Source organism: Triticum aestivum, chromosome 2B (genome assembly GCF_018294505.1).
Source record: "Triticum aestivum cultivar Chinese Spring chromosome 2B, IWGSC CS RefSeq v2.1, whole genome shotgun sequence".
Lineage (NCBI taxonomy): Eukaryota > Viridiplantae > Streptophyta > Magnoliopsida > Poales > Poaceae > Triticum > Triticum aestivum.
This window is the reverse complement of record NC_057798.1, coordinates 246,455,588-246,470,819: the sequence shown is the minus strand read 5'-3', so window position 1 is coordinate 246,470,819 and position 15,232 is coordinate 246,455,588. Positions and strand designations below refer to the sequence as shown.

The following is a 15,232-nucleotide window of genomic DNA, read 5'->3' as shown; positions in this document are numbered from 1 at the left end:
GTTTTGTTGCACTGTTCGGTTTCTTTGTCGGGGATGTAATATAAAGCAAAGACAATTAATATGGATCGAAGTGAGTATAATTTTCCCACACTGGATTTATCATCAGCTTGAAAGTTGAATAACAAATCATCTACTTGATATGTACAATATTTTGTCATTGGCCATGCATTGCATCTGCACGATCACTAGTGATTCATATAGTTCTCTCTCTTGCTTGTGAAAAAAATGAACCAAAGCGATAATCAATTACCAATTACCATGAGTGTAAGTAGGGGAGAATGGTAAAGCTGAATTTATATTCTCTTAAAAAAGCTGTAAACAAACAAACATAGCTGATATACAGGAGATTAGCATATTCCCACAATAATCTCAATTACACAACATGTACATAGATCGGATATTCAGTAACACCTGCTGTTCTATACCCAGCTTAGGTAGAGCTGATGAATTACTTCTTCATCTATAGAGTAACCTTATAGAATAATCTATATTCTTTTCCGGGGTAATAATCTATATATACTGATACACAGCAACCATAATCTCTCTACTTATATGTTGTATATATGTTGCGAGCTCTGCTCCAAATATGTGCGTGTAGACGTCGTGGCTTACACCTATCAGTTGCTGCTGGTGTTCGTCGACGAAGATACAATGGCTGATGGTGGGCACGGCGGTTTTGGCTTAGGCTTAGTCTTGAGCGGACACGGGCGCCTTCGGCTTTGGCTTTTGCTTCGGTGTATTAGGAGGGCTCGGCAGCTTGGGCGGGATTGGCGTCGGTGGCATGGGCGGCGTTGGTGGCATGGGTGGGGTTGGCGTCGGTGGCATGGGTGGGGTTGGCGTCGGTGGCATGGGCGGCGTTGGTGGCATGGGCGGGGTTGGCGTCGGTGGCATGGGCGGCGTTGGCGGCATGGGCGGGGTTGGCTTCGGTGGCGTGGGCGATGGCGGCGGCATGGGCTTAGGTGGAGCGGGCTTTGGAGGTGTGGGCTTTGGTGGCGTTGGCTTTGGCTTAGGTGGCTTCGGACTCGGGGGCTTTGGACCCGGGCTTGGGCGGTGGCGGCGGCGGCGGTGGTGGTGGTGGCGGAGGCTCCTGTAGCAGTCCATGATGCACTTCTTCTTGCACTTGAAGTACTTAACCCAGTCGCTGCCGCCGCTGTCGTCGTCGTCGTCGTCATCATCATCATCGTCATCATCATCATCATCCTTATCGTCGTCATCATCATCATCCTTATCATCGTCGTCCTTGTCATCCTTATCATCGTCGTCCTTGTCGTCCTTATCGTCGTCGTCCTTGTCGTCCTTATCATCGCCGTCGTCCTTGTCGTCATCTTTGTCGTAGTCCTTGTTATCGTCGTCGTTGGCATCACCGATGTGGCCGACTGCATGATCGGTGGCTGGAGTGCCATCGGTGGAGCGTACGACTGCTGCAGTGCCATTGGTGGAGTTGACGGGGATGGAGGCGGCTGCTGCACCATCATCGACGGTTGTGTGGACTGCGGGCTGAGTACGGCTGGCAGAGCGGGCGGCGGCATCATGGTGGCCGTCGCACTTGTGCATGCAGGAAGAGTAGCACCGCCAGCAATGTGCTCCCTTTGCGGGTTGGGGATCCGCTGCCCCCGCCGCGGTGAAGAGCGCCGCCACGGCCAGGAGGACGGCGATCCTGGCCGCCGCCATGGAAACCATGCTTCTCCGATGAAATGTGTGGAGATGGAGATCGATGGTGTGGCTGGCTTTGCTGAAGAAAGGTGGTATATATGGGCAGATCGAGTGCACGGGACATACAAACTGAATCAGTTGGCGCGCGGCCTGGAGATGCAGCACGCGTCCGGCAACTACGTACCTCCATGCTTAATTTGCTCGCCCCAGCTTCTCATGCGTCGTGCATGAATGCATTTGGTGAATTTGTTCGGTCGACAGCTTAGTTTCGGTAATTTCCTAGCTAGGCATCAGTCACACGTTTTGCACAGCTCCACCATCCCTAAACTGTGCTCTTTTCCTTTCACCCCTTAGCTCCAGCCACCCGGGTTTGATTGCATTAACCAAATGATTATAGAGAAATGACCTATTAAATTTCCACAGGATAATTAGATTGTGTTTGGCGTCTGTATTGCAATAATCCCTTTTGTCCACTCAAGACTTCGCACCCTTTTCCATTATATGGCCAACCTTTTTCTTATAAACTAATTTCGGCTGACTTGCCAAAAAATTAGCAAGCGATGAGTCATGAACCACCAACCAAGCCTTGGAAACTGGTCCCTCTAATTGATATTGGGCGCCATTTTAGAGCTCTGTTAGCCATATATTTACATTTTGTCATCATTATAAAAAAAAAACACCAACAACGACTGGATTTGATATCACTAAAATTTTCATGAAATATATTTAAATGTACTTATAATTACTTCTATACGTAACAACATAATTCAAAACGTTTGTAGTCAAAGAATGCCCAGCTTCAACTAGCAGTCTACTGAATTGGCATTTGAATATCATATGATCTATAGTTTCCTCAATCGGTTGGCCACACGGTAAGCAGTCATGGTCATCTCCGATATTGTAGTGACGGTGCTTGAGATTGTTTCTTGTGTTGAGACAATACGAGAGGTGATGCCTGCCAAAAACTTTAATTTTCATGCTCGATTTGGATTTCCACAACCACACATATATCTTGTGTGCTTTAACATCTCTGAAGAAACATTTGTAGATATCTTGTGTGCTTTAACATCTCTGAAGAAACATTTGTAGTTAGTATCGTCATGACGTGTATTTACTAGACCCCCAAATATATGTCCATATATCTTTGTTCTCGGGATGAGAGCCATTACCCACATGTGCAATAAGATCTTGGATTTGACGTACTTCGTTATGAGCTTGCATGGACAGGGGAAGGTGAAATGCTTCACCAAGTATCGTCATGCCCAAAAAATCTCGGGCGGATGTGTTCTCATGTATTGCATAACAGAAAGCTCTCTGTGGGAGTCAACAAAGATTTCCTCCATCCACAGATCCTTCTACAATAGCACATTACCAAAGATTACTTGCTTCTCCAGTACTCAGGATGACTAGAACAAAGGGACACAATATTGCAGATGTTGTCACCTTGAGTGTAATAAGGGCATCGTCGCTGCATCAAAGCACAATGGTGGTAACAATGGAATTAGAGGATGATGGAGAAGGTCATTTGTGGCTGATACGTCTCCAACGTATCTATAATTTCTTATTGTTCCATGCTACTATAGTATCAATCTTGGATGTTTTATACGCAATTATATATCATATTTTGGGACTAACCTATTAACCTAGTGCCAGTTGCTGTTTTTTATTTGCTTATTTTTGGCTTTTCGGGAAATCAATATCAAGCAAAGTTCAAACGGAGAAAAGACTACGGTTTAATTTTTCTGGACCAGAAGGGACCTTAGAAGGTTCGGGAGAAGACTTGGTGTTGTAGTGTGGAACCCTAAGTGGAGATCTTTGATGAATTGGAGGGGGATTCCCCGAAGAATGCGAAAAAAACGAAGAACAGAAAGGGTGATCACAAGAGGAACATTCAAGAACAAGTCCAATCACACATCCACTAGACCAACAAACACATGAGGTTCACAAGGTACAAGAACAATCAAAGGGAAACAAGATACATGGTAAAGTTCATCCCAAATCCTATGAAGGAGATGAAGTCTTGATGATCTAGATAGATCCTTCCCACAAGGAGGTCTTGAATCCCTAGGTATCTTCTTCAATGGAGGCCTTGAACTCCAATGGAGTGTCTCTCTCTCAAGAGGAATCCCACAAGGGAAGGTACATGAGCTAAGCTCTAATGTCTAGATCTATTATTAGCTAAGTCTAAATGGAGGAGGGGAAGGAGTATATATAGTCCTAGGCAAAGAGAGGGATAAGTGGGGGCGAAACGGTAATACAAGGGCAAAGCCCGCAGCAACACACAGGGGCTCGGTGTGCATGGTGTAAGTGGAGCCCGTGCACACGAGGTGTCCAGAGAGATGGCGCCTTAGCCCGTGCGCACGGGATCTCGTGGGCACGGGGTATCCAGAGGCTTTGCAGTATGTCGCCTGCTCGTGGACTCCCATCGATGCATGCTGGAACCTTGCCTTCCTCTTGACGGTTCCTTCTCCGCTTCCAAGCTTCCCTCTTGGATGGTGTAGTTGTTCTCTTCCGCATGGACTCCTCCTCGTTGTGTATGAACCTCCTATAACTCCTATGCATGCGCACACAAAGAGTGTCAAGTAGTACACCATCCTCGAAAGGGTCAAGGGAACACGAGTAAAGGAGATGATTCACCTTTATGTATGTGAAGTAGATGTGGCACGTGTCACTTGCCAAACGGACTCTTGACATGGTGATGTCTGAATGATGCTCCGCATCATCCCCTCCCCCTTGGGAAAGATTCGTCCTCGGATCGAAATCCAAATCACCATGGGAAAGAGATGGTGTCGTCGTGTATAAGTGGACGATCACCAAGCGTTCTTCATCTTGGAGCCTGAAATTGGCACTCTCCATTATCACACCGCCTAGTGATTCCTTCAAAAGGAGTAAAGACACCAAACACTTGGAAAAACAAATGTGGTTAGCGTTAGTGCAAAACCAAGCATTCAAGAGGTGATTCGCCCAATCAAGTGTGGTCATCAAGCATAACATATGGTTTGACAAAGAAGTGTGGCATGGCATTTAAGCATATAGATTTAGCACAATCAGGGACATCATGGAAACAGGCATGATAATGGGAGGTATATGTGTGACAAGAGAGTAAGCATCTACCTCAAGGGCATAGCAAGCATGCATAAGCGCTCAACAAATGGTCTATGGTAGGCATAGGAATCATTCACAACACCAAATAGAATGAAGTGTCTAAACACATGGGTCAAGTGCAAGACAATCCAAGCATAACGTGCATAGGGTGTAGTGAAGATAGTGTGGCACTCAACACAATACAAAGAGCAATTGTTTATCATGTGTGAGGCAACCAAGTCAATCATGTGACAAGCAATGGGACATGGCATATGTGAAGAAATGACTTTGTTGCAACCAAATGTATGATAGGAGCAAGTAATCCACGAATTGGATGCAACACACAAGGTATTATATATCATGAGGCATGGCAATGTGTCAATTGCAAGTCGAAGCAAGATCTCTAGCATGTGAGCAATGTGTCATGGTGCAAGCAACACACGAAGTATGATCCACAATATCCATGCTCAAGAAGGACGCACCTCAAAAGTGTGCCCTTGTGTGTCCTTCACAATGCCGAAGTAGTAGCAATTGCGATGTAGACGCACGACAGTCAAAAGTGGCTCACTCTCAAGAGCTCGAATGGTCAACTCACGTGAAGTGGAAGTCAACATGAAGTCCAAAATATCCTACACACAACAAAACAAAGAATGTATGCGCATGGTAGATAGGCACATCATCCATCATGATGGTTCTCTTCTCTTGCACATAACCATTAGAAGCACAAGTGCATGAAGAATATGATGCAACAGTCTTTATGTGCATGGCACTAGACATATGGTGCAAAGAAGGAAGACAAGCATGCTTCACAAGAATTATGTCAGAATCTCCAAGTATATGCGAGAATACTATGGGGGCAATCTCATGAGCAAGATTCACTACTGCAATCAGGGAATTTGCCATCAGTCAGTTCTTTGCCGTCTGCTAGCTGACGACAAAGAAGGTCTTTGCCGTTCGCTTACAAAAAAAAAACAGATGGCAAAGAACTAGCTGATGGCAAAGATACAGTTTGCCATCAGCCAGTTCTTTGTCGTCTGCTAGCCGATGTCACCTGGCAGACGGCAAAGGAGCTTGTCTCTTTGTCGTCTGCAGGCAGACAACAAAGTCTGCCGTTAGCCACCTAACAGGATTAACCTCATTGCTATGTCGTCCACTTACTTTGCCGTCTGTTTTGCCTGTATGGCAGACGACAAAGATCTTTGTCGTCCGCTTTATTTATGCAGATGGCAAAGTAGCCCTTTACTGTGGTTTTCTATGCTGGAAGTGGGGCTGTCTGCCAGCAGACGGCAAAGACATTTGTCATCCGTGTGCCTGTCCTTTGCCGCCTGCCATGACAGACGACAAAGTACCTGATTCCTATAGTGATTAATAGCATTGTTGCACTCAATACATGCAATCCATCTAGCATGAGAGAGGCAACATATGGAGACATATGACAACATGTAATAGAAATCATGTGCAAAGCATGGAAATAATTGTCATCAACCGCATGAAATGAGCAAGTATGAATCATTGGTGATGCAACATAAGTAAGCATATCAATCATGGCATGTAAACTAGCAGCGTGAAGATGCAACATACTAGAGGAATCCACTAAAGGAACATGGCAATAACAAGCAATATCTCCACCAAGCTTGCAAATACACATACAAGTAGTAGAATCAAGTGTCATGTGAGATGCAAAGCATGGGTCACAAATGCATGGCAAAGGCATAGAGATGAGCATATCATGCAAAGTGAACATGGCAATATGGGCATAAAGTGAGAAGTGATATATAACCCATAACCATGTGAGGGCCATGTAGAAGAGATGCGTGAAGTTTTAGCACGAAGGGAGTGGTGGGAATGAAAATCCACGGGATCCCAAGTCATCATTGCTCGTTTCTCAACTCATGGGATTGTGAAGTTGACGAGTATTCATGGGTACCTACACAAAAGGGACACAAACCAAAGAAAGTGTGTGCGTGGTAAATGTACACATCATTTGTCATGATGTGTATGTGCACGTGAAAGTTAGCAAGATAAGCCTCGCTCAAAGAAATTGGAAGCATGGTATATGAATATGTCATCCATCATAAAATAATAGTTGTTATGGATGACACAATGGGGACACAAATTGAGAATGCCAGTATATGACACATCAATAGCATGTTTATTCATGGGGAGCATACTCTGCACACAAGTATTTGGATCACGCAGAGTATAAGATGGATCAAAATCTCCTAATATGTTTGAGGAAACTGTTGGTGCAATATCTGCCTTCCTGTGTTTTGGAGATTGTTGACAGAAACATGTATGGACTAATTTGTTTGCTAGTGCATACAAAGAGAAATAATCCATACAGAACCGAAGAGAATGTTGTCTCCAGTGCCAAGTTCGAGGAACTTCACCGAAGTATATCTACACTGCAGAGAAGAATGAGCTACATCTGTCAAAGATATGTAGACGAGAAGATTGTTGTGAAGGAATTATCCCCTCGAAAGATTACTGCTGAAGCAAAGCATTTGGTTCGGTGTTATTGTCCGAAGAAAGTGACTACAACGAGCGGAAGTCGAAGACAAATTGAAGATGTAGTATTCTTTTCGTCTTTCTTCTTTTGTCATTTGAGTCATAGGGGTATAGGTTCTCAAAGCTTAGATCCGCTATGATGCTTAGCCCAAACCTATGAAAGTTGCGAGAGAAATCTCTTTGTGTCCCGAGCAAATACTTGCCAGCAAGAGACTGTGATCTCATTTGCTGCGAGAGATTTGTCTCAGACCGAGGAGTTAGCATTACTTGGTTCGAAAGTAATGTTACTATTGTGCTAAAAATCCGACCGTTGGACTCGTGTCATTTGGCCATTGGCTGCTCTCGATGTCCTTTGGTCATTTCCCATCAGGGAAGGCTGCGGCTATAAATAGCCACCCCGCATCCAGTGGCTGCTTAGCTTGAGATTTCTGAGAAGATTGATTTGAGCAAGCCCTATCCGAGTGATTTGAGTTTAAGATCCACCGAGAGAAAAACCAAGAGCCCAAACTTAGACATTGATTTAGCATCACAACAGTTATGAGTTAGAGTTCTTGTACCTATTACTCTTAAGAGTTGCGCACTCTCTAGACGGATAGGTTCCGGCTCCAGTGTTGAAGAGTTGTTGTCTTCACCGAGCTAGATCTTCAGCAACCAAGAGCGATTGTGGTCTAACGTCCATGGAGTTTTGAGTATGTTGTATGCATGTAGATCATCGCACTCTGAAAGATTTCATATCTTCGATGGAAATGACTATCTCTACTGGAAGGAAAGGATGAGAATCAGAATTCAAGCTATCAACTATGATCCGTGGCAGATTGTGGAAAATGGCTACACTATTCAACAACCAAATGATCCAAATTCTGATGACAAAGCAAAGCTGCAGTTGGATGCTCAAGCAAAAGATATCATCTGTAGCAGTCTCTTGAAAGACATTTTCTTTTAGTTCCAAATGCTCAGCACTGCAAAGCAACTTTGGGATGCTATAAAAAATGCTCATGAAGAATTCATTGCTAGATTAGATCCTCACATTCAAATGCTTTGCGCTATGTTTGTTGGCTTCAGAAGTCTTTGTAAGGAAAGTGATATGGAACTCATTGATCGTTTGACAAACATTGTTGAAAGACTTCATCAACGAGGAGTAACTGATATCACTGATAGAGATGTGATCGACAAGTTGCTAAGCGCTCTTGATCCAACCTTCAATTCCATCATAGCTGAAATCAAGCAAAGTCTAGACTATGAAGAACTTCACTATGTAGAGATCATGAGGCTATTGTCGATTCATGAAGAAAAGATGGAACTTGAAAATGCAGATCAAGAATCTTCTTCGGAAAGTGAAGGAGAAATTCTCTCAAACTATGGTAGTTCACATGAAGAAGAAAATGTAGAGAGTCAACACACCATCACCAGAGAACTAGAGATGCTAACAGAAAGGCTAAGTGATCTCAGAAGACAAAATTTATGCCTCACGAATGATGACAAATTTGAATTGCCTGAATCATCAAGAAGGCTACCTCTGAAAGAAATGAAGTGCTTCAAGTGCAAACAATTCGGTCATCTCATAGCGGACTATCCTAGCTGGGAAGGAAAACCTAGCAACAGATGGAAATATCTTATTGCAGTGATTCACACGAATGGATCGTCTCTAAGCTCTCGAAGAAAAATGAATCTTCCTCATCTTCTTCGACAAGGCCAGTCACTGACGTGAATGCAAGAGAAACCATCAAGTCAAATATGAAGAGAATATCACAGTTGAATAGAGCGTGTGCTGATATGACCCTGGATTTTGAAGAGGAGGCGACAGACTCTGAATCAGATGATGAAGAATTTCACAGAAGGATAGGAAGGAGCAATGCCTTCATTGCCTATGAATCATCAGAAAATTCACTCGAATCAGACTACGATGATGATGCCTCAAGTGATGATGAACCAATTGCATTCTGTCTCATGGCAAAATCATCTAAGGATCAGGTATTAGCAAAACACCAAAAATCCATGAATGGATATTCTCCAGAATATATTGCCTATGCTAAACTAGTCAAGATTGCAAAATCTCAACAAGATGAACTTGAGATGCTTGAGAAGAATCTTAGGAAAACCGAAGGATTACTGGTCGAAGAGATGGAGAAGAACCAAAAGTTGATGGAAGAGCATGATGCTTTTTCTTCAACTATTGATGATCTTTCCAACAAATATGATTCTCTTTCAGTCAACTTCGAGAGTTTATTTGATGAATTCCTTAACAGGAATCAGGAACTCGAGTCTCTGAAAGAATCTCATAACGTGCTTGTGAAAGAAAAAGCTTCTCTCTTCACCGAGCAATACCCACGTATAATATGTGGGTATGTAGTATATGATTCGTCTATTTCTTAGAGTATGAAAGACAAATCGAATCTTTTTATGGTTCTATTTAAGAATGGGTATGCCATATACCCCACGGGGATTGTAGTTCAATTGGTCAGAGCACCGCCCTGTTAAGGCGGAACTGGGGGCCATAGGTTTCACTAGTGGCTTCTCTCAAGATAGCATAAGTATTACGGTGGGTGAACAAATTACTGTCGAACAATTGATAAAAAAGTGCATAGTTATGATAATATCTAGGCATGATCATGTATATAGGCATCACGTCCGTAACAAGTAGATCGAAACGATTTTGCATCTACTACTATTACTCCACACATCGACCGACTCCTGCCTGCATCTAGAGTATTAAGTTCATGAAGAACAGAGTAACGCATTAAGAAAGATGACATGCTGTAGAGGGATAAACTCATGCAATATGATATAAACCCCATCTTTTTATCCACGATGGCAACAATACAATACGTGCCTTGCTGCCCCTGCTGTCACTGGGAAAGGACATCGCAAGGTTGAACCCAAAGCTAAGCACTTCTCCCATTGCAAGAAAGATCAATCTAGTAGGCCAAACCAAAGTGATAATTCGAAGAGACTTGCAAAGATAACCAATCATACATAAAAGAATTCAGAGGAGGTTCAAATATTTCTCATAGATAAACTTGATCGTAAACCCACAATTCATCGGATCTCGACAAACACACCGCAAAAAGAGTTACATCAAATAGATCTCCAAGAAGATCAAGTAGAACTTTGTATTGAGATTCAAAGAGAGAGAAGAAGCCATCTAGATAATAACTATGGACCCGAAGGATGTGGTAAACTACTCACAACTCATCGGAGAGGCCTTGGAGATGATGTAGAGGCCCTCCGTGGCCGATTCCCCCTCCGGCGGAGCGCCGGCGAAGGCTCCAAGATGGGATCTCGCGGATACAGAAGGTTGCGGCGGTGGAAATAGTTTTTCGTGGTGCTCCTGGATGTTTTCAGGGTACATGGATATATATAGGAGGAAGAAGTAGGTCGGTTGAGCCACAAGGGGCCCACGAGGGTGGGGGGTGCGCCCACCCCCCTAGGGCGCTCCCTCCTGCCTCGTGGCTTCCTCGTTTGCTGCTTGACGTCTACTCCAAGTCTCCTGAATTGCATTTGTTCCAAGAAGACCGCCCCCGAAGGTTTCATTCCGTTTGGACTCTGTTTGATATTACTTTTCTTCGAAACACTGAAATAGGCAAAAAAAAACAGCAATTCAGGCTGGGCCTCCGGTTAGTAGGTTAGTCCCAAAAATGATATAAAAGTGTAAAGTAAAGCCGATAAATATCCAAAACGGGTAATATAATATCATGGAACAATAAAAAATTATAGATACGTTGGAGACGTATCAAGCATCCCCAAGCTTAATTCCTGTTCGTCCTCGAGTAAGTAAATGATAAAAACAGAATTTTTGATGTGGAATGCTACCTAGCATATTTCTCAACGTAATTTCCTTTATTGTGGCATGAATGTTCAGATCCAAATGATTCAAAATAAAAGTTCATATTGACATAAGAAATAGTAATACTTCAAGCATACTAACTAAGCAATCATGTCTTCTCAAAATAACATGGCTAAAGAAAGTTCATCCCTACAAAATCATATAGTTAGGCTATGTTTCATTTTCATCACACAAAATACTCCCATCAAGCACAACCCCGGTTTCAGCCAAGCAATTAGTTCATACTTTTTAACGCGCTTCAGCCTTTTTCAACTCTCACGCAATACATGAGCGTGAGCCAGGGATATAGCACTATGGGTAGAATAGAATATGATGATGGAGGTTGTGTGGAGAAGACAAAAAAAGGAGAAAGTCTCACATTGACGAGGCTAATCAACGGGCTATGGAGATGCCCATCAATTGACGTCAACATGAGGAGTAGGGATTGCCATGCAACGGATGCACTAGAGCTATAAATGTATGAAAGCTCAACAAAAGAAACTAAGTGGGTGTGCATCCAACTTGCTTGCTCATAAGACCTAGGTCATTTTTGAGGAAGCCCATCGTTGGAATATACAAGCCAAGTTCTATAATGAAAAGTTCCCACTAGTATATGAAAGTGACAACATAAGAGACTCTCTATATGAAGAACATGGTGCTACTTTGAAGCACAAGTGTGGAAAAGGATAGTAACATTGTCCCCCTTTTAATTTTTTAATTTTTTTCGGGCCTTCCATTTTTGGGCCTTTCTTTTTTTTTCTTTTTTTCTTTGGCCTTTTTTGGGCTTTCGTTTTTTATAAGCGACAACGCTCTAATAATGATGATCATCACACTTCTATTTATTTACAACTCACGAATTACAACTCAAAACTAGAACAAGATATGACTCTATATGAATGCCTCCGGCGGTGTACCGGGATGGGCAATGAATCAAGAGTGACATGTATGAAAAGTTATGCAAGGTGGCTTTTCCACAAATACGATGTCAACTACATGATCATGCAAGGCAATATGACAATGATGATGCGTGCCATGATAAACGGAACGGTGGAAAGCTGCATGGCAATATATCTCGTAATGGCAATAGAAATGCCATAATAGGTAGGTATGGTGGCTGTTTTGAGGAAGATATAAGGATGTTTATGTGTGATAGAGCGTATCGTATCACGGGGTTTGGATGCACCGGCGAAGTTTGCACCAACTCTCAAGGTGAGAAAGGGCAATGCACGGTACCGAAGAGGCTAGCAATGATGGAAAGGTAAGAGTGCGTATAATCCATGGACTCACGTTAGTCATAAAGAACTCATATACTTATTGTAAAAGTTTTATTAGCCCTCGAAGCAAAGTACTACTATGCATGCTCCTAGGGGGGAGGTTGGTAGGAGTTAACCATCGCGCGCCCCCGACCTCCACACATAAGGAAGGCAATCAAAAGAGCACCATATGCAATAAATTTGTTACACAACTTTTACCACACGTGCATGCTACGGGACTTGGTAACTTCAACACAAGTATTTTTTTAAATTCACAATTACCCAACTAGCATGACTCTAATATCATCACCTCTATATCTCAAAACAATTATCAAGCATCAAATTGATCATAGCATCCAATTCACTTCCTATGATAGTTTTTATTATACCTAACTTGGATGCTCATCATTCTAGGACCAATTTTATAACCATAGCAAATACCATGATGTTCTAAAAGACTCTTAAAATAATATAAGTGAAGCATGAGAGATCAACAATTTCTACAAAACCAAGCCACCACCGTGCTCTAAAAAGTATAAGTGAAGCACTAGAGCAAAAACTATCTAGCTCAAAAGATATAAGTGAAGCACATAGAGTATTCTAATAAATTCCAAATCATGTGTGTCTCTCCCAAAAGGTGTGTACAGCAAGGATGATTGTGGTAAACTAAAAATCAAAGACTCATATCATACAAGACGCTCCAAGCAAAACACATATCATGTGGTGAATAAAAATATAGCTCTAAGTAAAGTTACCGATAAACGAAGACGAAAGAGGGGATGCCTTCCGGGGCATCCCCAAGCTTAGGCTTTTGGTTGTCCTTGGATTATCTTGGGGTGCCATGGGCATCCCCAAGCTTAGGCTCTTGCCACTCCTTATTCCATAGTCCATCAAATCTTTACCCAAAACTTGAAAACTTCACAACACAAAACTCAACAGGAAATCTCATGAGCTCTGTTAGTGCAAGAAAGAAAAACCACCACATAAGGTACTATAATGAACTCATTCTTTATTTATATTGGTGTTAAAACCTACTGTATTCCAACTTCTCTATGGTTCATACCCCCCGATACTAGCCATAGATGCATCCAAACAAGCAAACAACACACGAAAAACAAAATCTGTCAAAAACAGAACATTCTGTAGCAATCTGTAACTTTCGAATACTTCTGGAACTCTAAACATCCTACCAAAATAGGAAGTCCTGGGAAATTTGTCTATTGATCTACTGCAAAAATAATCAACCCAAAAACATGTTTCTGTGATTTATTAAAATTATTATCGTGCGCGCAAAAGGTTCTGTTTTTCAGCAGAATCAAAATAACTATCACCGTCGATGATCCTATAGGTTCTACTTGGCACAAACACTAATTAAAACATAAAACACATCTAAACAGAAGCTAGATGAAATATTTATTACTAAACAGAAGCTAAAAGCAAGAAACAGAAATAAAATTGGGTTGCCTCCCAACAAGCCTATCGTTTAACGCCCCTAGCTAGGCATAAAAGCGAGAATAAATCTAAGTATTGACATCTTTGGTATTCAATTCTTCAATAGAGCACTTATAACTTTTAGGAGTTTCATTCTTTTTAGCAATGATTAAACTCCTAGGCAAGAAATCAAGAAATTAATTTGAAGCAAAAGGTTCCTTTATGATAAAGAGACAATTAGGGTGAACACTTATTGATTTGAGATCCGCATTTTCCTTACTAGAATATTCACCCTTATTTTTAGGAACATAAATAAATTTGGAAGTTTTGGTAGGAGGAGTTGGAGTATTTTTCATGGATGAAAAGGCCGACCCTAAGTTGGTAATAATATCCTCAAGTTTACCGATTCTCGTAGAATCTAGATCTATTCTTTTGTTAACTATAGGTTCTTTCTCTTTAAAAAATTTCAAAGTAACTCCAACCCTAGATACATATTGGGTAATTTGGTTATGGATCTTTTTATCCAAATTTTCAATCAACTCAATAGTGGCAACTTTATTTTCAATAAATTCAAGCGTTTGCATCACATGTTCCAAAGTTAAAATAGTTCCATTAACCAAAAGAGGTGGTGGGCCAAACAAATCTAACATAGCATTATAAGCAACAAAAGTATGGATACCCAAGAAATCCCCTCCGGTAATGGTATCAAGGATGCATCTATTCCAAGGAGTAATGCCTACATAAAAATTGCAAAGAAGAACGGAAGTAGAGAGCTTCCTAGTAGATCTATTTTGAGCATTGCAAATTCTATGCCAAGCATCTTTTAGATTTTCTCCCCCCCTTTGTTTAAAATTGAGAACTTCATGCTCGGGAGTAATATCGAGGATAGGAGGACTAGCCATGACGACAAGATAAACGATCTAACACACGAACACACAAGAGGCAAGAGAAAAAGACAGACGATCAGAAAAGAAAGGGCGAATAAAACGGCAAGGCTGAAGTGGGGGAGAGGAAAACGAGAGGCAAATGGCAAATAATGTAATGCGAGGGAGATGAGTTTGTGATGGGTACTTGGTATGTCTTGACTTGAGCGAAGACCTTCCCGGCAACGGCGTCAGAAATCCTTCTTGCTACCTTTTGAGCACTGCGTTGGTTTTCCCTTGAAGAGGAAAGGGTGATGCAGCAAAGTAGCGTAAGTATTTCCCTCAGTTTTTGAGAACCAAGGTATCAATCCAGTAGGAGGCTCCACAGAAGTCCCTCGTACCTACACAAACAAACAAGAACCTCGCAACCAACGCGATAAAGGGGTTGTCAATCCCTTCATGGTAACTTGCAAAAGTGAGATCTGATAGAGATAATAAGATAAGATAAATATTTTTGGTATTTTTATGATATAGATTGGAAAGTAAAGATGCAAATAAAAGTAGATGGAAAACTTATATGATAAAAGATAGACCCGGGGGCCATAGGTTTCACTAGT

General features: G+C 42.0%; 1 protein-coding gene across 1 annotated transcript; it reads right to left on the bottom strand.

Annotated features, from left to right (window-relative positions):
* Nucleotides 1–338: 338 nt before the first annotated feature.
* On the bottom strand, nucleotides 339–1,722 carry LOC123044593 (WW domain-binding protein 11). Its single transcript, XM_044467380.1, has one exon. It carries the CDS (start codon nucleotides 1,678–1,680, stop codon nucleotides 688–690), a length of 993 nt encoding a protein of 330 aa, XP_044323315.1. The 5' UTR covers nucleotides 1,681–1,722; the 3' UTR covers nucleotides 339–687.
* Nucleotides 1,723–15,232: the final 13,510 nt, after the last annotated feature.

Excerpts from the sequence above, each read along its gene's own strand:
- LOC123044593 (XM_044467380.1), bottom strand. The coding sequence starts at position 1,680 with ATGGTTTCCATGGCGGCGGCCAGGATCGCCGTCCTCCTGGCCGTGGCG.